At 43.4% G+C, this 23,938-nt stretch overlaps 2 protein-coding genes across 2 annotated transcripts; both read left to right on the top strand.

Moving 5' to 3' along the window:
- Positions 1–253: 253 nt before the first annotated feature.
- Positions 254–18,645, top strand: LOC127007806 (uncharacterized). The gene is made up of 7 exons (XM_050879176.1): positions 254–272; positions 9,444–9,553; positions 9,977–10,153; positions 10,775–11,005; positions 11,727–11,903; positions 12,538–12,923; positions 18,506–18,645. Exons 2-6 carry the CDS (start codon positions 9,535–9,537, stop codon positions 12,564–12,566), a joined length of 633 nt encoding a protein of 210 aa, XP_050735133.1. The 5' UTR covers positions 254–272; positions 9,444–9,534; the 3' UTR covers positions 12,567–12,923; positions 18,506–18,645.
- Positions 14,701–18,645, top strand: LOC127007807 (uncharacterized). Its single transcript, XM_050879177.1, has 5 exons — positions 14,701–14,870; positions 15,436–15,612; positions 17,029–17,259; positions 17,574–17,741; positions 18,121–18,645. The coding sequence occupies exons 1-5, from the start codon at positions 14,852–14,854 to the stop codon at positions 18,144–18,146; spliced, it is 621 nt and encodes a 206-aa protein (XP_050735134.1). The 5' UTR covers positions 14,701–14,851; the 3' UTR covers positions 18,147–18,645.
- Positions 18,646–23,938: the final 5,293 nt, after the last annotated feature.

Genomic DNA, 23,938 nt, shown 5'->3' with positions numbered 1-23,938 from the left:
ACTGTGGGTAGGCGAGAAACTGCATATATGGTACCCACTCCCAAAGGCTTTATACATGCATGCTTTCATTATTCACAACAACCACCTAATTTACATTCCACTACGTGTTACCATGACTCCACACACACACACACACACACACGTACAGTTTCCGGGCCTTGCTTCAGGAGTGTCACGTAAAGGGAGAGAGAGAAGGGACGAGACAGCGCCAGGAGGTCTTAAAAGTTTTTTTATTATCAAGTGTTCTGCAGCTTTCAAGATTACAGGTCAAGGTTGGTCATTAGCGTATACATTGGGGCTTATTTGAGTTCGGGTGAGTGCCTTGTTCTTTGGGTTGACGTGGTGGTGGGGTTGGTTGGGTTGGTTGTTGAGGGGCGTGAGAGGTGAAGAAGAATCGTCGTGCTTTTGACAACCTTTAACTCCCTCTTCTTCTTCTTCTTCCTCCTCCTCCTCCTCCTCCTCTTCCTCTTTCTTTTTCTTTTGAGCTTTATTATGTAGGTTCTCCTCTTGATCTTTTTTTTCTTCACGCACTTAGCTTTTCCATGGCATTAGAGTATTTAATTTCCTCCTCCTCCTCCTCCTCCTCTTCCTTCTAGCTTCTTCTTTTGACCTTTCGATATATGTAGGTTCCCCTCCTCTTTAATTTTTTTCACACACTTTGTTTTCCATGGCATTAAATTATCTTTCCTCCTTCTCTTCCTCCCCTTCTTCTTCTTCTTTTAACCTGTATCACTTTTTTTGTGTCGCTTCGTAGATCCTCATCCTCTTGATATATACTCTTCTGCATTGCTCGATCTTCTGTTTATTCACACATGCAATTGTTATTACACAATCTCTCCTTTTTTTTTTTCTTTCTTTCTTTCTTCTTCTTCTTTTGACCTGTATACGTGTCGCTTGGTTGGTTCTCCTCCTCTTCATCCTCTTTATTCACACACTTGTTTTCGTCCATGACATTACACTCTCCTTTTTTTCCTTCTTTCTTTCTTTTTTCTTCTTCTTTGACCTGTACGTGTCGCTTGGTTGGTTCTCCTCCTCTTCATCCTCTTTATTCACACACTTGTTTTCGTCCATGACATCATACACTATCTCTCCTTTTTTTTCCTTCTTTCTTTCTTCTTCTTCCTCTTCTTCTGACCTTTGGTAGCCATCAGACCTAAAAAAAAAATGTGAATGGTATTAGATGGAAGGCGCTATTGATGTAGGAATGCTGTACTTTCCCTAACACCTTCGTACAACATTCCTACATCAATAGCTAATAATCAGACATAATAACCAAAACTTACACCTCACAGACTTCCCCACAGCTAAAGGGACACGAAGTACTTCTCAAACCTAATATAAACCCACATAGAGATTATTTATTCATACAAGATAAATTCGTCCTCCTCATCTTCCTGGGGCCGGATTCATGACGCCACTACAAGACCGGTCGTTGGTAAGTCTTTAAGTAAATCTGTCCTCTACGAATGATCCTTGTGTTTAGGTTGCTCCGATGACAGTGAATGAAGTACTGGCCTGGTCGACAATTCCTTCATTGTCACTGGAGTCGCTTTAAGATCAAAAGAGCGTTCCTAGATGATGGAGTTACCAGAAGACTTACCATCAATAGGTCTCGTAAGTGGTTTGATGAATCCGGCCCCTGGCACATATTTAGAGTATAACAACCTGCTGAAGATACAACTTACACCTCAGTGACTCGAAAACACGAAAACACATTGCTGTGAATAATTGTTTATCGTTGTAAGATGATATATAGCCTCACGACCACCACAAGACAATCAAGATATACATAATTATTGCAACGATGGATCATAACATGAGTTAGCTGCATATCTAAACAAGGGGTTGCTGGAGGAAGTGAAGTTGGAATTCGACAAAATTATTGATCAACAGCAGACTGAGAGAATATTTAAAGCGACTGTGAAGCCATACACAGTATACCTACACCATGTGTGCGTGTGTGTGTGTGTGTGTTTGTGTGTGTGTGTGTGCAAACATTTTCCATCATAATATTAGCATTTGTTTATTCATTTATTATTATTATTATTAATATCATCATCATCATCATCATTCCACAACACTATGAAAACGTCGCACTAGCTCATTCTTCTTGCCTTTTACAAATTAAGCTCATTACATATTTTCTTGTCATGTGATATAATAATTATCATCCCAGAGAACAAGATGTCTTACGTTATTGTTATTGCATTGTCATTTACGCATCACCGCCGTTGTAAAGGAATAATTCGTCATATCTTTGTATGTCTTGAAGGGTGTGTGCTTTAGTGTATGTATATGTATATATATATATATATATATATATATATTTATATATATATATATATATATATATATATATATATATATATATATATATTTTGAATCAACTATTTACTCCGCTGTCTGAACACACACACACACACACACACATTGAGAATATGAATTCTTTCCGCACTTATCTTTGCTCAAGGACAATACTTGAGTGTGTGTGTGTGTGTGTGTGTTGAAACAGCGGAGTAGACAGTGAATTCTCCCGAGGAGAAAATATACAAAACTCAAGGATTCCCATGAGAAAATTTGGAGATAAAGTGTCACACACACACACACACACACACACACACACACACACACACACACACGAGTACCATACACGAAGTGAAATTCCTGTCGAACCTTCATTCAGAATAATTGCGGTCTTTTTTTTTCTTTCTTGCATGGTGTTGTCATGCTCAGTGGCCTCATACCTGTTCTTTCTCGTTGTTACTGGTTGGGGTCTGGGTCGCGGCCAAGAAGAGGAAACATGGCGAAAACGGAAGGAGAAAATTACCTTCATCAGATAAGAACATGTAATTGACTATCCGAGTATCTGAATAGAATAAAAAAAATTGTGAACGGATAATAATTGAATATATTATTAGGAGAAAGGCGAATGGTGTGTGTGTGTGTGTGTGTGTGTGTGTGTGTGTGTGTGTGTGTGTGTGTGTGTGTGTGTGTGTGTGTTGTTGTTGTTGTTGTTGTTGTTGTTGTTGTATGAGTAAACGTACTGAGGTAGACAAAAATAATAGTAACAAAAAATATCTTCATTTTTTTTCGTTATTAGAGCAGGAAACTCAAGTCTCATGAACTTATGAAAAAAAAAAAAAAAAAAAAACAGTTATACAATACCATAGCACACAATAAACAAACACTGTGAACTTGAAATTAATGTTTAAATAATCGCATTATGTCTAACGTGTGTCGAGTTCAAATAAAAATAAAATTGTGTATCGTGCATGAAAAAAAAAGGAAAACGTGTAGCACAATCGTATGAAAAAAATCGTACTGTCACATACCTAATTTTAAGCGTTAATATATATAAAAAAAATTTGCGTTATCGTAGGTTGGAAAACACAATAGAAATAAGAAAGCTTCGCACTATCGTATATCAGTATTCAAACACTATCAAATATCGGAGAAATAATAAATACAACAAAAAAGGCATTGCACTATCGTATATCAAATTTCTAACGTTGTCGTATATCGAAAAAAGGAAAAAACAATAGAAATATCACACACAAAATAGAAAACAGTCTGGGAGGTGGCGGTGAGGGAGCAGTGACCAACCCTTGACCTTATTCATTAACCCGCCAGAGCCTGAGGATATGTGTGGAGTCGATGACCGCTGACCCTCGAAGGCTACGGCTCCTCAGTCCTCCAGTCCCCGTCCTCCACCTGTTTTTTGCTCCACAGGTGTTAAAGGGAGTGGATACGTGTAACTCCGCCAGGTGCTAATGGTTTAACTGACGAATTCCACCACCACAACCATCATCATCACGGCTAACATCAACACCACTACCACCACCACACCAACATCATCACCCGTAATATCAACACCATTACCAAAGTCCACCACCCCCATCAACACCCTTAGAATCAATAACATACCGAATATCACCATTATCTTCAACATCACCACTAACATCAATACCATTTAGCATCACCATAACACTCCCGCCGTCGGCAGTATCACCACCACCACCACAACAACAAGAACAACATTACCCCCATTTGAGAGTCATAAGAGGAGTCATTACCAATAGTATCAGTCCTCACCACAACCCCATCCCAGTAATCACCAGCACTGTTATCCTACCTCACCACCACCACGACAATAACAACGACATCGTCATCACCCGGTTACCAACGTTGCTGTCATGAGCAGAGATGATGATGATGGTGAAGAAGAAGAAGAAACAGAAGAAAATGAAAACAAAGCAAAGAATATGAAGACAAAGTAGAAAATAAACATACACAAATAATAATAATAATAATAATAATAATAATAATAATAATAATAATAATAATAATAATAATACGAATAATAAGCAGAAGGAGAAGACAAAGATGATGATGAAGGAAGGAAGAGGAAGAGGAGGAAGGAAAAGATAATGGATGAGAGGTGGAGGAGGAGGAGAAGGAGGAGAAAGGAAAAGGAAAGTAACCAGACAAAGAAAACAACAAGAACAACAACAACAGCAACAACTAAATGTCCGGTTATGTCAGTCTTCATCAGCTTCTCCATCGTTTGTGAAGTGTGCACCAGAAACAGGACTCCAGCAGATGATGAACAAACAAGCAAACAAACAAACACACGAAAAGAAAAAAACAACAACATAAAAAAATAAATAGCAAATCACGTCTGGAAATAAACGAAAAGAAAACAACAACAAAAAATCTATTCAAGCTTCCATCTCGCATTCGAAGTACTACTAGCATTTATTTCTTCACTAATCTCTAACTCTATCTACGAATGGAGCACCGAGATCCCACCACTATCACTAACAATAAAATAAGCCATTCTTTTGGGTATCAGTACACCTCTCCTCCCGAAATTGACCCCTCTTTCGGCCACCTCTTTTGATTATTTTTTTTAGGAGCAGCGAGTAGCGGGCTTTTTTTTTTTATTATTGTTTCCTTTTTTTGTGCCCTTGAGTTGTCTCCTTTGTTGTAAAAAAAATCACCACTGCACTTTTAATGTAAGAAGCGTTAATGCATCTCTCATTCATTGTTTTCCTTTTTCCTCCTCCCCTTCCCTCTCTCACCATCATGCTCTTTCATCTTCTCCTTCTTCTGTTTATTATCATTACTATTTTTATATTGTTTATGTCTATGTGTATGTTTATTTTTTACTTTTTCTTCTTATCCCCTTTTTTTGCTTCGTAATTCACTTCTCCTTAATCTTTTTTTCTTCCTTTAATACATTCACGTGCCTGTCTGTGTTTCTTCCTCCCTCTGTCCGGTTTTGCTAGTTTTTTTTTTTTTCTTTCCTTCAATGTCTAGTTTTCTCTCGCCCCGAATCTGGCTTGACCTGAAGGAGAGAGAGAGAGAGAGAGAGAGAGAGAGAGAGAGAGAGAGAGAGAGAGAGAGAGAGAGAGAGAGAGAGAGAGAGAGAGAGAGAGAGAGAGAGAGAGCAACAAAGGGATGGGCAAAAACACGAAGAAACAAACACTAATTATATACCCGGAATAAAAACCTTTTCATATTTTTGGTGAACGATGACTTTTTACTTTCGACGAAGAGTATTTTTTTTTTCAGCATCCTCCCCCACATCCCAACCACCACAACTCCCTCTTCCCCCCTCCAACAACAACAATAATACTAACATCCCGCATACCCATCATCACCTTAATTAACAGCGTCTACCTGGGGCCTAGCAACACCTGAACGCACCTCCCAGTACAAGACTTATGAATTCAGAGGTGTGGCAAGCCTGGCAACTATGAGGTTGCAGTGTGTGTGTGTATGTGTGTGTGTGTGTGTGTGTGTGTGTGTGTGTGTGTGTGTGTGTGTGTGTGTGTTGTATTGTTGGGTTCTCAGAAGAGTTGAGGGGGAGGGGGAGTGTGTGTGTGTAGGGGGGGGTGAGGGTAATGTCTTGAACCCCCTGACAGGAAGCAATGATAAAGCAAACACTATAAACACTGTCCTTGAGCCTTCACCACCACCACCACCACCACCATCACCATCATCACTACCAACAGCACCATCATCATCACCACCACCAATAACCACAACACCACCACTACTATTGTCATCACCATTACCACCATCACCATCACCAACATCACCATCATCATCACCATCACCACCACCAATAACATCAACACCACCGCTACTATTATCATCACCATTACCACCACCACAACTATCACTTGACGGCACCATCACCACCACAACCATGACCATCACCACATACCCTCACCACACCACTCCTATCATCTTCATCACAACCACCACCACAATCACAACAACGATATTTAACACAGCCATCATCACCCTTATCCTCCTCATCACCACAACACCATTACCACCACCACCACCACCACCACCACCATTACCAAATCTTTTTAACAAATCTTTCAAACAATAACTTTTTTTTACTTCCTTTATCTTTAGGCAGCACTCAACTATGTATCATTAATAAAGAAAAAAATAATCTATATGCTATTGAACTGTTTGCTGGTAGATGCTCTTACTGTTTGTTACTCTGGTATGTTACAATATATATTTTTCATCTTTTTCTTCTTCCTTCTTGTTCCTCTTTTTACTACGAGTTTTACCTCTGCTTTTTTCTTCTTTTTTTCTATGGTTTCTTCTTTTCTTTTCCTTTTCTTCTTCTTCTTTTTCGTTTTTTTTCTGTTGTTTCTTCTTTTCTTTTCCTTTTCTTCTTCTTCTTCTTCTTCTTCTCCTTCTTTTTCTTTTTTCTTCTTCTTCTTCTCCTGCTTCTTGATCGCTCTATCTTCCTCTTCTTCTCCATCTGTCCAAGTCCTCAATTTTATCTCTCAAATGTTCTCTCTCTCTCTCTCTCTCTCTCTCTCTCTCTCTCTCTCTCTCTCTCTCTCTCTCTCTCTCTCTCTCTCTCTCCTAGCACATGCCAACAACCTCACCTTTATTTACCGAGTGTCCTTTCTCTCTCTCGTACGCTTCTCTTCACACAGCTTCAGCTTCGGCCTTCCTCTCCCCATCCTTCTCCTCACCCTGCATTTCCACGTTAAATGATCTTTCCGAGAACTCTTCCTCTTATGACTTTTCCGGATCATTTTATTTTCCTCTTCAGCATCTTTTCTCAGGACTTCAACTTTTACTGTATATATCTATTCCATTCATGTGTTATCCCATTCTCTAGCCTTATACCACACGTCTATCTTAGCGTTCCCTTGTTTTGTTACACTACTTCTAATCCATTAATTTCTTTGCCCGTTCCCTGCCATTACACTACACACCCATTCTCTTATCTTGCGTTATTCCTATTCAACTAATGATCAACTAATAGGTAGAGGTTATTTTAGGGACCCCAAACATGATTCTACTTGTTTAAAGCCTCCTAAACACCATAAATAGCTATTAAACACTCTCATTCACACAGAAACCATGAGTCACCACCACAACCACCACCAACCATCACAACCATCACCATCATTACCACAACCACTATCACCTCAGCACTATACAAGGATCTCCTACTTAGAATGCCAGTGTCCATAACCATCATCACTATCATCATCATCATCATCATCACTACCTGCCTGCACACTCTTTTCTTTATTTCTTTCTCAAATGGATAAAAGGGAAAGACGTATAAGAATAAAGAAAATGCAGAAGACACGAATGAATTAACCAGCCAGTCTGTGGGCTGCGACGGTCCCTTTTGCCGCCAGCACAAACAAGAGGAGGAAAAGAAATAATAGATGGTAATTTTTCAAGGGACGAAGGATGGAAAAAAAGGCACGTGGCTGGAATTTTAGTGAAGAAATCTTGCAATGTCTTCTGTCATTAAGCTGCATGAAAAGGGGGGGGAGAGAGAGAGAGAGAGAGAGAGAGAGAGAGAGAGAGAGATATACACACGTCGGAGTTGCTTATATAGGTTTTTTTTCGTGGAAATTTCAACAGCAGCCTTGACGATTGGCATGTGTGTGTGTGTGTGTGTGTGTGTGTGTGTGTGTGTGTGTGTGTGTGTGTGTGTGTGTGTGTGTGTGTATGTGTGTGTGTGTGTGTGTGTGTGTGTGTGTGTGTGTGCTTACTCGTAACACCTGACACCTGATCAATAAGCTCATCTCCACAGGTGTGATGTTACTGAAATTCCCACTGAAAGACGAAGGTGTGATAGGGAGGTGGCAGGGGACGATGAGGAGGAGGAGGAGGAGGAAGAGGAGGAGGAACAGGGGAGGGAGGAGGAAGAGGTGAGATATGAGAGGAGAAACAAAGTGGAATTAAGTTACTAAAATAATGATACTTAATGACGGTAATTTATATAATGGTTCTTAATGATGCATACTATTCCTCGTGTGTAGAATATGAAGAAAGGAGGAAAAGACTGTGTTAAGCCTGACGTAACAACAAGTGATCGTGTGTGCAAGGCTTGTCCACGGGCCTGACACGTATGCTGAAGGTGCAGTGGGCGCGGGGGGGGATACAGGGGTGAGGAGCACAGATGTTTGAGGGAGTTCCATTTACCTGCAGTTAGGGAGCGAGCTATCATCTATACCTGCGTTTCTCTGCTTCGGCGGCACCCTACCCAAGGTACTGCAGTCTAAACCACCATTTCCAGATAAACGTACTCAGAGCATAGTATTTACCGGTTTCTGACCCCTAACTATTGCCAAGGAACATCAGAATCTAACTCTTTTAACGATAACTATAAATGAGTTTCGTTATTGGAACCCAGAAGACAGTTTTGGGGCAGGAAGTCGGGAAATAATTATAAGCGGCTGAGTACGACAATCTGGCAACGTTGGTCACTCTAAACCCGTATTCTGAGACGCTTTCGGCTCACAACAATTATTTCCAAAGGGCGCAAAGGAGGTTAGTCGAGTCCATAAGAGTGTTTTTCGCATTCATGGTGCAGACGCCTTGTCGAACCATCACCAGGCTCATGAACCACTCACGGAAATACCCAGAACCTCCACGAAAGCCCTGCCAATGTGGGCGTGTATGTAATGCTTGAAGGTTGTTAAGTTTGGTATGTACACAGGATCACAAAAGTAGGTATAAGTATTGTAAGTAATTACGTGTGTCTCTCTCCGACCAGTAGAGTTCCGCATTCAGTTACATAATTTTTTTTTTCACGGAGAGGTCCCCGGCTACCACCCCCTACCCCCTACTCAAAGCGTTCCATACATAACTAACCCTTTTGGAATTAAATGGATGCCCCGAAATGTTTGAGAATATGGGCTTCAGAGTGTTGTGATGCGAGTTATTTATTCTCAAAGCGAATGAAATAAAAGTATAGATTGTCGGGTTTATGATAAGGTTCATGCTCACAGGTGTTTGAGAAAGATAGTTTAAACGTGGAAAGAGAGCGAGGTACCATCTATACCTGCGCCTCTATCCATAGTTGGTATTCCAGACAGAGTTCGACTAAAACCTGTTTCCCTTAGTGACTGTAAGGCTCCTTGGTTGCGACACAGGTCCTGCATCCTGTACCGCTGGCCTCGACCTGCTTCCTATATAAGGCGCAGCAAGGCGGGCGGCCAGTCAGACGCCGCTAAGACCTGCAAGATGACACAACTCAAGACAGGTGAGTGAAGACACGGCCTGGAGTGTGGCCCTTCCCCTTCACCCTTCACGGTGCAGGGGAGGATCACGTGCACTCAACAGGTGGTCACGGTGGCCCCATGTGTCCTGAGGTGTCCCAGAGCTTACCTCCTCCTCCTCTTTATGTAGTGTTTGGTAGAGTCAGGCACGTTATCGCGGCGGTGTCACATTTCGCTGCGTCATTCATTCTTCCATGGACACGATGAGGCCACAAGGCTGATCGGGGAAGAGAATGTTGTGCCTCACGCTAAACATGCACCTCTAAGGACTTGCTGAGCTTTCTAATGAGGAGGAGGAGGAGGAGGAGATCCCTGCAGGTAACGAAAGGGTGACATCTGGCAACCCGGTTTACCTGTCACACGTTATCAGTGGGGGTGGGAACTGATAACACCGGACACTGTTGTAGGCGCGGCTGTGTGGCTGAGAGTGGTGGTCGCTGCAGCCTTCGTCGCCTCCGCCATGAGTCAGACAGTGGATCTTGTCGTCCCCAGCATCCCCGCCAACCAGGAGGATTCGCCCCTTGCTAACCTCTGGAACCAGGCCCTTAGGAAGCAGACGGGAGTGGTACGCAGCGATGAGCCAAGTAAGTGTGTGTGTGTGTGTGTGTGTGTGTGTGTGAGTATAGGGGAGATATCGGACAGCTTTCCAATATACAAGTTCATGGATTCGTAGAGGTGTTAATGTGTTTATAGTAGGAAGAATCTTGTATCTGTAATAATAATAATAATAATCATAATAAAATAATATAATAATAATAATAATAATAATAATAATAATCGGTTTATTTCGGAAATTGCAGCCGTTAGGCTGAAGATGTACATATTAAGATAACAAAGTGTAACTAGAAAAAAATTACAATATGAAAGGGGTGTGGGGGGAAGGTGATTTACATTAACGAAGGGAAAGTTGTGATGATATATAGACAGACAGGCAGAAAGACAGACACAGATAGTGGCAGTGACTAGACCAGACCAACAACAGGAGGTACCACATACATAATTACAATATGAAAGGGGTGTGGGGGGAAGGTGATTTACATTAACGAAGGGAAAGTTGTAATGATATATAGACAGACAGGCAGAAAGACAGACAGACAGACACAGATAGTGACAGTGACTAGACGAGACCAACAACAGGAGGTAGTACATACAAGCTGCGAGGCAATGAATACATCCATGTGATGAACCCCAAACAATCCTTCCAGCCGTCAAAACATACCTCGCACCGAACTACGTGGAGGTGATCAACTGGGTCCCGCAAGACAGCGCGCACCCCCTCTACGTCGCCGACTACCAACCGCTCCTGCGTGAGATCCTGCGGGACTACATGGTGGCCGCGGAGGTCCTGCCCGACGACCAGAGGATGACCCAACCCAACGGCCTCACAGTGACCAACCTCAACGGGAAGAAGGTCACGTTCAAGAATACAGCCACTGGTGAGGACTGAGAGGGGTTGGGAGAGGGACACGCACACACACGCATACTCACACCCACGCGCACATACACACCCACACAGATATCCACCTACACACACACACTTCCATGAACATAAGAACATAGGGAAACTGCAAGAGACTGAGTAGCCTACGCAGGTCCGCTCCAGAATCCCCCCCCACTATTCACGATGGGTGAGGTGTAGTTACAGGGGTTACAGGTAAAGGCTTGATCCTCTTTTACCTTTTGTACGGGTATACGCTCCAGTACCCTGTCTCCTTACTGCACCCACACCTCACTGCCACCTGTCATCCTCGTCCATGAAGTTATCCAGTCTACTCTTAAAACAAGCTATCGTCCCTGCACTAACTATGTGACTGCTGAGTCTATTCCATTCCCCCACCACCCTATTACTAAACCAATGCTTGCCTATATCTCTCTCCTAAATCTATACTTTTCTAATTTAAATCCATTACTACGTGCTCTATCCTGCTGGCTAATTCTCAGTACTTTACTTATATCGCCTTTGTTGTAACCCTTGACCCATTTGAATACTTCCATCAGATCTCCCCGCTCTCTTCGTCTTTCTAGTGAATGTAAGTTTAGGCTGAAACATCTATCTTGATATGGGAGGTTCCTCAGCCCCTGAATCATCTTCCACCTCCTCCATGTTCCCTCCTACTCTCCACCCCGTCCTCCTCCTCACCCATGTACTCTCCCCAGGGATCACCGTGAATAACATACCCGTGGAGGAGTCGAAGGTGAACGCGGACGGAACAGTCAACTACGTCCTGGCTGAGTCGCTCTTCGGCCACCGCGAGCGGGTCAACACGGCGTGGGAGGAGAACAACAAGAAGAACCCCACGCGCTTCGGCCCCCTCGGGAGGCCCCTCAATCCTGGTGAGATAATTACATAGATTCACATGGATATTCAGGCCCTTGCGGATTGTCGTTATTATTTTTTTTCTTATTCTCCTTTCTTTTTTTCTCCTTTCTCTTCTTTTTCTTGTTTTTCTTTTTTCTTCTCCTTTCTCTTCTATTACTTCTCCTTGAGGGGTTTCCTATTTTCCTTTTTTCTCTTTTTCTTCTATTACTTCTCCTTGACGGGTATCCTATTTTCCTTTTTTCTCCTCCTTTCTCTTCTTTTTCTTCTATTACTTCTCCTTGAGGGATATCCTATTTTCCTTTTTCTTCTCCTTTTTCTCTTCTTTTTCTTCTATTACTTCTCCTTGAGGGATATCCTATTTTCCTTTTTCTTCTCCTTTTTCTCTTTTTCTTCTATTACTTCTCCTTGAGGGGTATCCTATTTTCCTTTTTCTCCTTCTTTGTTTCTCCTTTCTCCGTCTTTTTCTTCTTGAGGGGTATCCTATTTTCCTGTTTCTTGAGGGGTATCCTATTTTCCTGTTATGTACCACTCCGTTTATATTTTCCCTATAACACCCAAAAAATGAGTCTTTCCCTTTTTTATAATACGCTCCAACATTCATCATCCCTGCTTGTGAAAATCTAACAATGGCCTTATTTTTGTTTTTAGCCCCTCCTCCTCCTCCTCCTACGGCATAAATGGCTACTGGCGATATGGAGGGGAAGGCGAAGGACGAGGAAGCAGCCCTATCATACCTACACACAGCCCCCCTCTCATCTCACTGTCCCCTGCTCCCCCCTCACTCCAGTACCAACACCAAGGGGCGGGCATGTGGACTTTCCGAACAACATAGAGATAATGATAGTCAGACACAACAACATACGAGCAACACAGAACGACAACCAAGTGAGAATAAACTAGAATTAAACGACAAAAGGAAGGTTGTTATTAAGATCCTCAATTGGACTTTACTGAACTCATTCCTACACCTTCAGGGACGACGTCAGCATCTCGCTTTCTTTCCCACTCGGCTCGGCATCAGTTTTAGGTTGGAGGTCGGAAGGGTCACCATTGGCCTCACTTCTCGCCACAGCAACGCAAGACAGACCTCACTACATCCTTTTCAGTCTTATGTTACTGTGTGCCTATTGTACCTTGATTAGGAGTAAAGTGCTTCATTAAATATATACAAATGTTTCTGGTTTATTTTTTTCTCTGTAACGTGTGTGTGTATATATGCGCGTGCACGCGCGCGCGCGTTTACTCGTAACACCTGACATGTGATTAAGGAGCTCATCTCTATAAGTGTGATGTTACTGAAACCCCCAGGTGTGATAGGGAGGAGGTAGGGGGAGGAGGAGGAGGGGAGGGAGGAGGAAGAGGTGCGATGATGAGAGTTACGAAAATAATAATGATACTAATAGGCCGCTTTCACAGTCACGTTTGTTTGTGTTGATCGTTACCAATGAGCGGCGATCGCCGCTACCTACCAACAAGAAATCCGCTTTCACAGTCGTCCTTTGCGGCGCTGTTTGTTTGACTGTTTGCATCAGCACCAGAGATTGGAACCTCTGGTAACGGAGCTCTGGTGGCCGGGGGGGAAAGATAGTGTTGGGCCTGGCGTAAGAACAAGTGATCGTGTGTGGAAGGCTTGTCCACGGGCCTGACACCTGTATGCTGAAGGGGCGAGGGGGAGGGGAGGTGATACAAGTGTGACGAGCACAGGTGTTTGAGGGAGTTCCAGTTACCTGCTCTTAGGGAGCGAGCTATCTATCACCTATACCTGCGTTTCTCTGCTTCGGCGGCACCTTACACAAGGTACTGCAGTCCACACCTGTTTCCCTTAATTAACTGGCGACTCTGAGGCCGTATTCTGAGACGCTTTCGGCTCACAACAAATATTTCCAAAGGCCGCAAAGGAGGTTAGTCGGGTCCACAAGAGTGTTTTTCGCATTCGTGGTGCAGACGCCTTGTCGAACCATCACCAGGCTCATGAACCACTCACGGAAATACCCAGAACCTCCACGAAAACCTTGCCAATGTGGGCGTGTATATGTAATGCCAGACGGTTAAGTTAAGTATGGAATGTACGTACTATCGGCGCCAGTTCTCCTTAGCCCACCAAAATACCAGCCAAGAAGGATACGGGAGTGCTGTATAGGGTCTCAAGGCCTTGACCCTCTCCACTCATCCCCAAAGACTAATGAGTGACAAGTGTCATCCGTAAATAGCTTCTCTCTCTCTCTCTCTCTCTCTCTCTCTCTCTCTCTCTCTCTCTCTCTCTCTCTCTCTCTCTCTCTCTCTCTCTCTCTCTCTCTCTCTCTCTCTCTCTCTCTCTCTCTCTCTCTCTCTCTCTCTCATACAATAATATTCGTTATAATGTTCGTTTGGAAATATCTGTTTTGATTCTTTTATCAATATGAATGACTTATATTTTAACTAGTGTGTGTGTGTGTGAGAGAGAGAGAGAGAGAGAGAGAGAGAGAGAGAGAGAGAGAGAGAGAAAAAAAACTTCCGCATTCCGTTACATATTCTTTTCTTTGTTTTTCACGGAGAGGTCCCCGGCTATCACCCCTACCCTCTACTCAAAGCGGTTCCATACTTAACTAACCCTTCTGGAATTAAATGGATGCCCCGAAATGTTTAAGAATATGGGCTTCAGAGTGTTGTGATGCGAGTTGTGTGTTCTCAAAGCGACTGAAAAAAAAAGTATAGATTGTCGGGTTTATGATAAGGTTCATGCTCACAGGTGTTTGAGAAAGACACTTTAAACGTGGACGGAGAGCGAGGTACCATCTATACCTGCGCCTCTATCCATAGTTGGTATTCCAGACAGGGTTCGGCTAAAACCTGTTTCCCTTAGTGACTGTAAGGCTCCTTGGCTGCGACACAGGTCCTGCATCCTGACCGCTGGCCTCAACCTGCTTTCTATATAAGGCGCAGCAAGGCGGGCGGCCAGTCAGACGCCGCTAAGACCTGCAAGATGACACAACTCAAGACAGGTGAGTGAAGACACAGCCTGGAGTGTGGCCCTTCCCCTTCACCCTTCACGGTGCAGGGGAGGATCACGTGCACTTAACAGGTGGCCACGGTGGCCCCATGTGTCCTGAGGTGTCCCAGAGCTTACCTCCTCCTCCTCTTTATGTAGTGTTTGGTAAAATCAAGCACGTATCAGGACACCTCTCCTCCCGTAACTGACCCCTCTTTCGGCAACCTCTTCGGATTCTTTACAGGAGCAGCAAGTAGCGGGCTTTTTTTATATGAATGTTTCCTTTTTTTGTGCCCTTGTGCTGTCTCCTTTGCTTTAAATAAAGGGCACGTTATCGCGGCCGTATCACATTTCGCTGCGTCAGTCATTCTTCCATGGACACGATGAGGCCACAGGGAGAGGGAATGAGGGGGAGAGAATGTTGTGCCTCACGCTAAACTTGCACCTCTAAGTTTTCTAATGAGGAGGAGGAGGAGGAGATTCCTGCAGGTAACGAAAGGGTGACATCTGGCAGCCCGGTTTACCTGTCGCACGTTATCAGTGGGGGTGGGAACTGATAACACCGGACACTGTTGTAGGCGCGGCTGTGTGGCTGAGAGTGGTGGTCGCTGCAGCCTTCGTCGCCTCCGCCATGAGTCAGACAGTGGATCTTGCCGTCCCCAGCATCCCCGCCAGCCAGGAGGACTCGTCTCTGGCTAACCTCTGGCGCCAGGCCCTTAGGAAGCAGACGGGAGTGGAACTCAGCGATGAGCCAAGTAAGTGTGTGTGTGTGTGTGTGAAGGGGAGGTATCGGGCAGGATTAGTATCGGGCAGCTCTCCAATATACACTTCCATGGCTTCGAAGAGGTGTTAATGTGTTTATAGTAGGAAGAACCATGTGTGTGTGTGTGTGTGTGTGTGTGTGTGTGTGTGTGTGTGTGTGTGTGTGTGTGTGTGTGTGTCTGGGGAGGGTTGCAGTATCGAAAGACAGGACAAGCCATTCACTATTCTTCAATCTTTTATCAAATCGGAGCATCAATATTTCATGCCTTCCTCTCACGACTAATTTGCTAAGCTTATGACCGTACCAAGTAAGAGTTTCTCGCCGCCGTCTGGTATTCGTTATCTATTGTAAGTGAATCATTATTGCTCAGCTATCTGTCATTATCTATCATGGTGAGGAAAAAACGACTGAGAGTGCTATAAAAACTCTATCGCGAAGGAGTACGGAAGCGTGACTCCACTAGCGGGTTTGAAGGATCAATCTCCAATGTATTCGTAAGGAGAGTTCACTGTAAAGGATCACTCTCCAATGAATTCGTAAGGAGAGTTCACTGTAAAGGATCACTCTCCAATGCATTCGTAAGGAGAGTTCACTGTAAAGGATCACTCTCCAATGCATTCGTAAGGAGAGTTCACTGTAAAGGATCACTCTCCAATGCATTCGTAAGGAGAGTTCACTGTAAAGGATCACTCTCCAATGCATTCGTAAGGAGAGTTCACTGTAAAGGAACACTCTCCAATGCATTCGTAAGGAGAGTTCACTGTAAAGGACCACTCTCCAATGCATTCGTAAGGAGAGTTCACTGTAAAGGATCACTCTCCAATGCATTCGTAAGGAGAGTTCACTGTAAAGGATCACTCTCCAATGCAATAAGGAGAGTTCACTGTAAAGGATCACTCTCCAATCCATTCGTAAGGAGAGTTCACTGTAAAGGATCAGGGGTTAGTTTTGTCGTTCCTGATGGATATATTAACATTTCTGAGGCTTTAATCTGTCGTCCGTGATTCAGAACACTTAATTTACCTGATAAGAGGGATGTTATCAGAAAGTGTCAGACGGTGGAAAAAGACAATTATTATAAGTGGTAGTAGTAGAAATAGGAGATAGCTAGCTAGATATAGAGATACAGATAGGCAGAGAGTTAGATAATTGACAGACAGATAAGGAGATAGACCGGCAGAGAGAGACAAGACACAAAGAGAGACAGATACAGTATGGACACTATTCAGGAGCAGTAAGTAGCGGGCTTTTTTTTCATTATTTATTTGTTTACGCCCTTGAACTGTCTCCTCTGCTATAAAAAAAAAAAAATAGCAGTAAACAGACCAGGCCAACAACAGGCGGTAGTACATACAAGCTGCGAGGCAATGAACGCGTGAATGTAATGAACCCCGAACAATCCTTCCAGCCGTCAAAACATACCTTGCACCGAGCTACGGGGAGGTGGTCAACTGGGTCCCGCAAGGCAGCGCGCACCCCCTCTACGTCGCCGAGTACCAACCGCTCCTGCGTGAGATCCTGCGGGACTACATGGTGGCCGAGAAGGTCCTGCCCGACGACCAGAGGATGACCCAACCCAACGGCCTCACAGTGACCAACCTCAACGGAAAGTCGGTGACGTTCAAGAAGACAGCCACTGGTGAGGACTGAGAGGGGTAGGGAGAGGGACACGCACGCACGCACACACACGCATACTCACACCCACGCGCACATACACACCCACACAAATATCCACCTGCACACACACTTCCATGCATATCAATTATTCTTGTGTATGTTTTACTCGTTAATTTTTTTTAGATCTATTATATTCTCCTCCTCTTCCTTCTCGACTTCTTCTCTTCCTCCTCCTCCTCCTCCTTCCCCTTCTCGTCCTCTTCCTGTCCCTCTTCTCCTCCTGCTCCACCTCCACCTCCATGTTTTCTCCTCCTCACCACCCATCACTCTCCCCAGGGATCACCGTGAATGACATACCCGTGGAGGAGTCGAAGGTGAACGCGGACGGCACAGTCAGCTACCTCCTGGCCGCGTCGCTCTTCGGCCACCGCGAGCAGGTCAACACAGCGTGGGAGGAGAACAAGAAGAAGAACCCCGCGGGCTTCAACATGCCCCCCCATCATGGTGAGATTGACATAGATTCACATGGATATTCAGGCCCTAGGAGATTTTTTTTTCTTTTCTCCTTTTCGTCTCCTCCCTTTTCTCTTATTTTCTCATTTTCTTTTTTTCCCTTTTCTCCTTTCTCTTTTTCTTCTCCTTTCTTTTCCTTCTATTTCTTCTTCTTAAGGGGTCATCCTATTTTCCTTTTTTCTCTCCTTTCTCTTCTTTCTCATTTTTTTCTTCTTCTTGAGGGGTATCCTATTTTCCTGTTGTCTTATTTACCACTCTTCGTTTATATTTTTTCTATGTACCCAAGAAATCATTTAGGCTTTCCTTTTTATAATACGTTTCAACATCCATCGTCTCTGCTTGTGAAAATCTAACAATCGCTTATTTTTAGGCCCTCCTCCTCCTCCTACGGCATAAATGGCTACTGGCGATATGGAGGGGAAGGCGAAGGACGAGGAAGCAGCCCTATCATACCTACACACAGCCCCCCTCTCATCTCACCGTCCCCTGCTCCCCCCTCACTCCAGTACCAACACCGAGGGGGCGGGCATGTGGACTTTCCGAACAACATAGAGATGACAACAAAGTCAGACACACAACATACGAGCAACACAGAACGACAACCAAGTGAGAATAAACAATAATTAAACGACAAAAGGAAGGTTGTTATTAAGATCCTCAATTGGACTTTACTGAACTCATTCCTACACCTTCAGGGATGACCTCAGTATCTCGCTTTCTTTCCCACTCGGCTCGGCATCACTTTTCGGTTGGAGGTCGGAAGGGTCACCATTGGCCTCACTTCTCGCCACAGCAACGCAAGACTGACCTCACTACATCCTTTTCAGTCTTATGTTACTGTGTGCCTATTGTACCTTGATTAGGAGTAAAGTGCTTCATTAAATATACAATTATGCTTTTTTGTTTATTTTTCTGTGTGTGTGTGTGTGTGTGTGTGTGTGTGTGTGTGTGTGTGTGTGTGTGTGTGTGTGTGTGTGTGTGTGTTTCTTCTCCTTTCGTCTTTGTCTTTCTTATTCCTCTTTCTTCTTTTTCTTTCTCCCTTTATATTCTTCTTTAATTCTTACTCGTTTTAATATGTGTGTGTGTGTGTGTGTGTGTGTGTGTGTGTGTGTGTGTGTGTGTGTGTGTGTGTGTGTGTGTGTGTGTGTGTGTGTGTGTGTGTGTGTGTGTGTGTGTGTGACATTTGCATACGACTGGAACCTCACCCACCCAGGAGGCAGGACACGACCCCAACTGACACCCGGTATCCATTAACTGCTGGGTGGACAGGGCAGGGGGCACATATTAAAGGAGACTGCCCATCCGCCTCCACTCTGCCCGGGAATTGAACTCGTGACCACGCTTTTTTATTTTTTTATATTTTTTTTACAACAAAGACAGCTCAAGGGGACAAAAAAAGGAAACAATAATAAAAAAGCCCGCTACCCGCTGCTCCTACAAAAAAGAATCAAAAGAGGTGGCCGAAAGAGAGGTCAATTTCGGGAGGAGAGGTGTATGTGTGTCCCCTTCTGTTACTAGGCTACATAATTTTAATACTTGGGTTCCAACAATCAGATAAATGTTTTCTTATGGGGGACTCAACTTATTTACGGAAGTCTATGATAAAATGCGATAAGATACGAGACATTATGAGCTTGATATGTCTGTAAAAAAAAAGTCACACACACACACACACACACACACACACACACACACACACACACGAGGGAAAAGATAAGGTATGGGCGTGGATGCGTGGGGAGGGGAGGGTTGGAACTTTGCCAAACATCTGGTTACAATAGTTTCCCCAAGAGTTTCCAAGGACGCAAGACACAAATCCGTTTTCTGTGGCAAGACCGAAAGAGGTGAGTGAGAACGTATCAGGCATGCCGATAAGAACGTGTGAGGCAGACTAATGTAATGTAATGGGGTAAGGAAAAGGGAAGGCGAGGAAAGGAACCATGAAGAAAGGTTGAAGAAAGGGATGGGAAGGGAAGTGGCGAAGGAAAAATAAAAGAATAAAGAGAGAGAGAGAGAGAGAGAGAGAGAGAGAGATCTACAGCTAGGTTCAGGCCACACAAACCCTATAACCACCTGTTTTTAATCTCGACCTTAGTAAATATTAAGGTGAAGGAAATTGCGATCGAGTTTGTCTTTAAAATCAATAACTAATGACTTAAATGAACAACTTATAGCGAGTGTTTATCCCATTATCGTACATCAACTTTTTTTGTAGAGGTTTATCAACGTTGGTGAAAAAGAACTTGAGAATCTGAAATTATCTGTTTGTAGTAAAGTTTAGCTCCATTATTTTTACTTTCCGAAGAGTTATATCGACCACTAACAATTTTGATTAAGCCACATTCTAAAGGCCATGAAGCAGTTGGAGACATTCCGTTAGTTTTCCCTCGAAGGATAGGAAATAATGTTATGCGACTCGGCTGGAAATAGAAAATGGTCCAGAAAGTTAAAACTGGAAAGATAACCCCGTAGACTTATACAAGTTGACTTTTTCAGGGGAAACTATAATATTGTAACCGCGTATACATGAGATCACAAACTTATTATCTATTACTGAGAGAGAGAGAGAGAGAGAGAGAGAGAGAGAGAGAATATTTTAGTACACTTCTTACCATCTACATTCTATAACGACTGCTTCTCATAATCTCTCTCTCTCTCTCTCTCTCTCTCTCTCTCTCTCTCTCTCCTCTCTCATTTTCCTTTTTTCCCTCCTTTTTCTTTTTCTTCCCTCTTACCTTCCTTCCTCCTCTCTCCCTTACCTCGTCTTCTTTTCCCTCCTTTCTTACTCTCTTTCCTCTTCCCTTCTTTTTACTTTCTCCCACTTCCTTTCCTTCTTGTACTTTCTTCTCTTTCCCTTCTTATCCACCCTCCCTTTCCTTTCCCTTCCTCCCACTCTTTTCCTTTCCCTCACTCAACTTTTGCCTCCCCTCCTATTCTCCTTTTCCCTTCCCTCCCATTTTCCCTTTCCTCCCATTCTCCTTGCCCTCACTTCATTATCCTTCCCTCCCATTCTCCTTGCCCTTACTTTTCCTTTCCCTTCCCTCCCATTCTGTTTCCCTCCTACCCTGTCTCCCCTTCCCATTTATCCCCATATCTCCACTTCTTCCCATTCTTTCCCGCCCTTCATTCCTTCACTTAACCAACAAGCTAACTCGACAGGCTGAGAATGAGTGATGGACTTGTCTCGAAACAGGTACTGGCTCTCACTCCTGACATCTTATCTTCCCTTTTTACACGCATATCTCCAGTTCTTTCCCACTCTTTCCCCTCCCTCTATCCTTCACTCAAACCAACAAGCTAACTCGCCGGGCTGAGAACGAGTGATGGACTTGTCTTGAAACTGGTAATGGGTCACGCGAGGGAGATAAAACAGCATTACAACGCATGATAAAAGGGGGAGTACAATGGTGCTTTTTTTTCACCTGTGAGTGTTTGTGTGTTTGCGTGATTGTGTGTGTGTGTGTGTGGAAGGGGGGGGAGGGTCTTGGCGTCGTGGATGGGGGGGGGGGGGGGGGCGTGGCAAAACAGAGGGGGGTCGAGGCTGCAATACAACAACAATGCAACAATAACAACCTCGTGATTTGTGTTGCGTTGTGTTGCTGAAGCCGTGTATCGCTGAGGTGAGGTGGTGTTGCAATGATGGATGGGAAACTGGGGCGGAAGGTTGGTTGGTACGGTTCGATTTCGTGTGAAAGTGCGTGGTGGTGATAACGATGATGGTGGTGATAACAATAGTAATGACATGGTGATAATGATGGTAGTAGTAATAACAATGGTAATTTCGCCTTTCCTATCCTTCCCTTCTCTCATCTTGTTCTTTCTTTACTTCCCTCACTTTTTCCTTCCCTCATCTTTCTCTTGTTTTCTTCCCTTCATCTTTCCCTTTTCTTCGTTTTCCTTACCTTAACTTTCCTTCCCCTTCTCTTCTTTTCTCTCCTCACCTTTCTCTGGTTTTCTTCCCTTCATCTTTCCCTTTTCTTCGTTTTCCTTACCTTAATTAACTTTCCTTCCCCTTTCTTCTTTTCTCTCCTCACCTTTCTCTGGTTTTCTTCCCTTCATCTTTCCCTTTTCTTCGTTTTCCTTACCTTGACTTTCCTTCTCACCTTTCTCTGGTTTTCTTCCCTTCATCTTTCCCTCTTCTCTTCCTTTTCCATACCTTAACTTTCCTTTCCTTCCCCTCCCCTTCTTTTCTTTCCATATTCTTCCCTTCCTTTCTACTCCCTTCCCTTTTCTCATCATGTCCTCTCTTTACTTCCCTACCTTTTTCCTCCCCTCATCTTTCTCTGGTTTTCTTCCCTTCATCTTTCCCTTCTCTTCCTTTTCCTTACCTTAACTTTCCTTTCCTTCTCCTCTCCTTTTCTTCATATCCTTCCCTTCACTTTCCTTTCCTTCCGTTCTCTTCCTTTCCCTTCCTTCCCATTCCCATCCTTTCATTCTCTTCCCTTCCCTCCTTTCACCTTACCTTACCTTTCCTTCCCTTCCTTCACCTTTACCTTCCTGTCCCTCCCTTCCCTTCCCATTCCTTCCTTCATCTTACCTTTTCTTTCCCTTCCTTCCCTTCCTTCCCTTTCCTTCCCTTACCCTTCCCTTCCTTCATCATACCTTACCTTTCCCTTCCTTCACCTTCCTTTCCTTTCCTTCCCCTTAATAGCTACACGAAGGAAGCAACCATTATTATACAACGATGCTTGCTTGTCCACGGAACTTTCCTTCACACACACACACACACACACACACACACACACACACACACACACACACACACACACACACACACACACACACACACACACACACACACACACACACCTTATCAGTCACGCGCGCATACAAGCTTATCACACGCCAGAACACTCGTAAACACATCATCTATTTCGTTAATTGCCTGGCAGGTAGACTAACGAGGTGTTCTGCGCAGGTAACGTTTATCATTTCTACGTGAGGTTGATTAGTGCTTGAGTATTATTGGTGTTGTTATGACTCTTCTTCTTCTTCTTCTTGTTTCTACTTTCTTCTTCTTCTTCCTTTTCCTCTGCTTCTTCTTTTTTTTCTTCTACATCTTTTTATTCAACTTCTACATCATCTTTTTTTTTTTCTTCTTTTTCTTCTTCTTTCCTTCCTTCCAGTTATTACTCCCTGGTCTAGCCATACGCATTTATTTCCTCCCTTCCTTCCTTCCTTCTTCCCTCTCTTCGTCATTCTCTTCTCTTTGCTTTTTCATCTCCCTCTCCTCTTTCTCTTTCCCTCCTCATTCCTGACTTCGTTTCTTCCTTGATATTTTATAGTTAGTTTTGCACCAGAAATTATTATTGTTTCCTTTCGTTCCTGCGTTTAAGGAAATTCCCACAACTCAAAATGCATGAATAATATAGCTTGTAGTATTCTTGTATTTCTATCTACTGTATAATGGCAAAACAGTCTTACTCTAGAATAAAATTAAATAGCATTCGATCAATCTTCGTTTAAAAACAGACTTAAACTTCTGTGGTTGACTTAATTATCTTTGGGTTTGAAAGTGAATTAATTGCAGCAGAAAATAGTAAAGAGAAGGAATCTGTGTTAAAACTCGTATCTCAAACGAAAACAAAATAATGATCGCAATAATAATGATAATAAAATGGAGCAGCGATTCGCGAGCTATTTTTAACGTTTGTACTTTGTTTTTTAGACCTTCAGCTGTGTGCTTTTTTTGTTGTAGAGATAGCTAAATAAATAAATAAATAAATAAATTAAAAAGTAAATAAACAAAACTCGCGGACTGAGAACCAAAAAAAGCCAGGTGCGTCACACGGCTTACATGAGAAGCAAAAAAAAAGAAAAGAAAGAAAGAAAAAAAAACCCCACTCAATTACTACGGAGATCGATGACTTGCACACAGACAGGTAAACAGACAGACTGCTTGGGGGTCGTGTCTATAATACTGCGTGGGAGATCAGTGCTGGGATTCGTGATAAGCTTCCTCCTCCTCCTCCTCCTCCTCTTCTTCTTCTTCCTCCTCCTCCTCCTCCTACTACTACTACTACTACTACTACTACTACTACTACTACTACTACTACTACTACTACTGCTTCTGCTACTGCTACTACTACTACTACTACTACTACTACTACTACTGCTTCTGCTACTGCTACTACTTCTCCTTCTTGTTTTTCGTGTTCTAGTTTTTGTTTTGTTTTTGTTTTTTGTTC

The sequence above is a fragment of the Eriocheir sinensis genome, chromosome 36, assembly GCF_024679095.1.
Source record: "Eriocheir sinensis breed Jianghai 21 chromosome 36, ASM2467909v1, whole genome shotgun sequence".
NCBI lineage: Eukaryota > Metazoa > Arthropoda > Malacostraca > Decapoda > Varunidae > Eriocheir > Eriocheir sinensis.
This window is presented reverse-complemented; position numbering and strand designations above follow the sequence as displayed.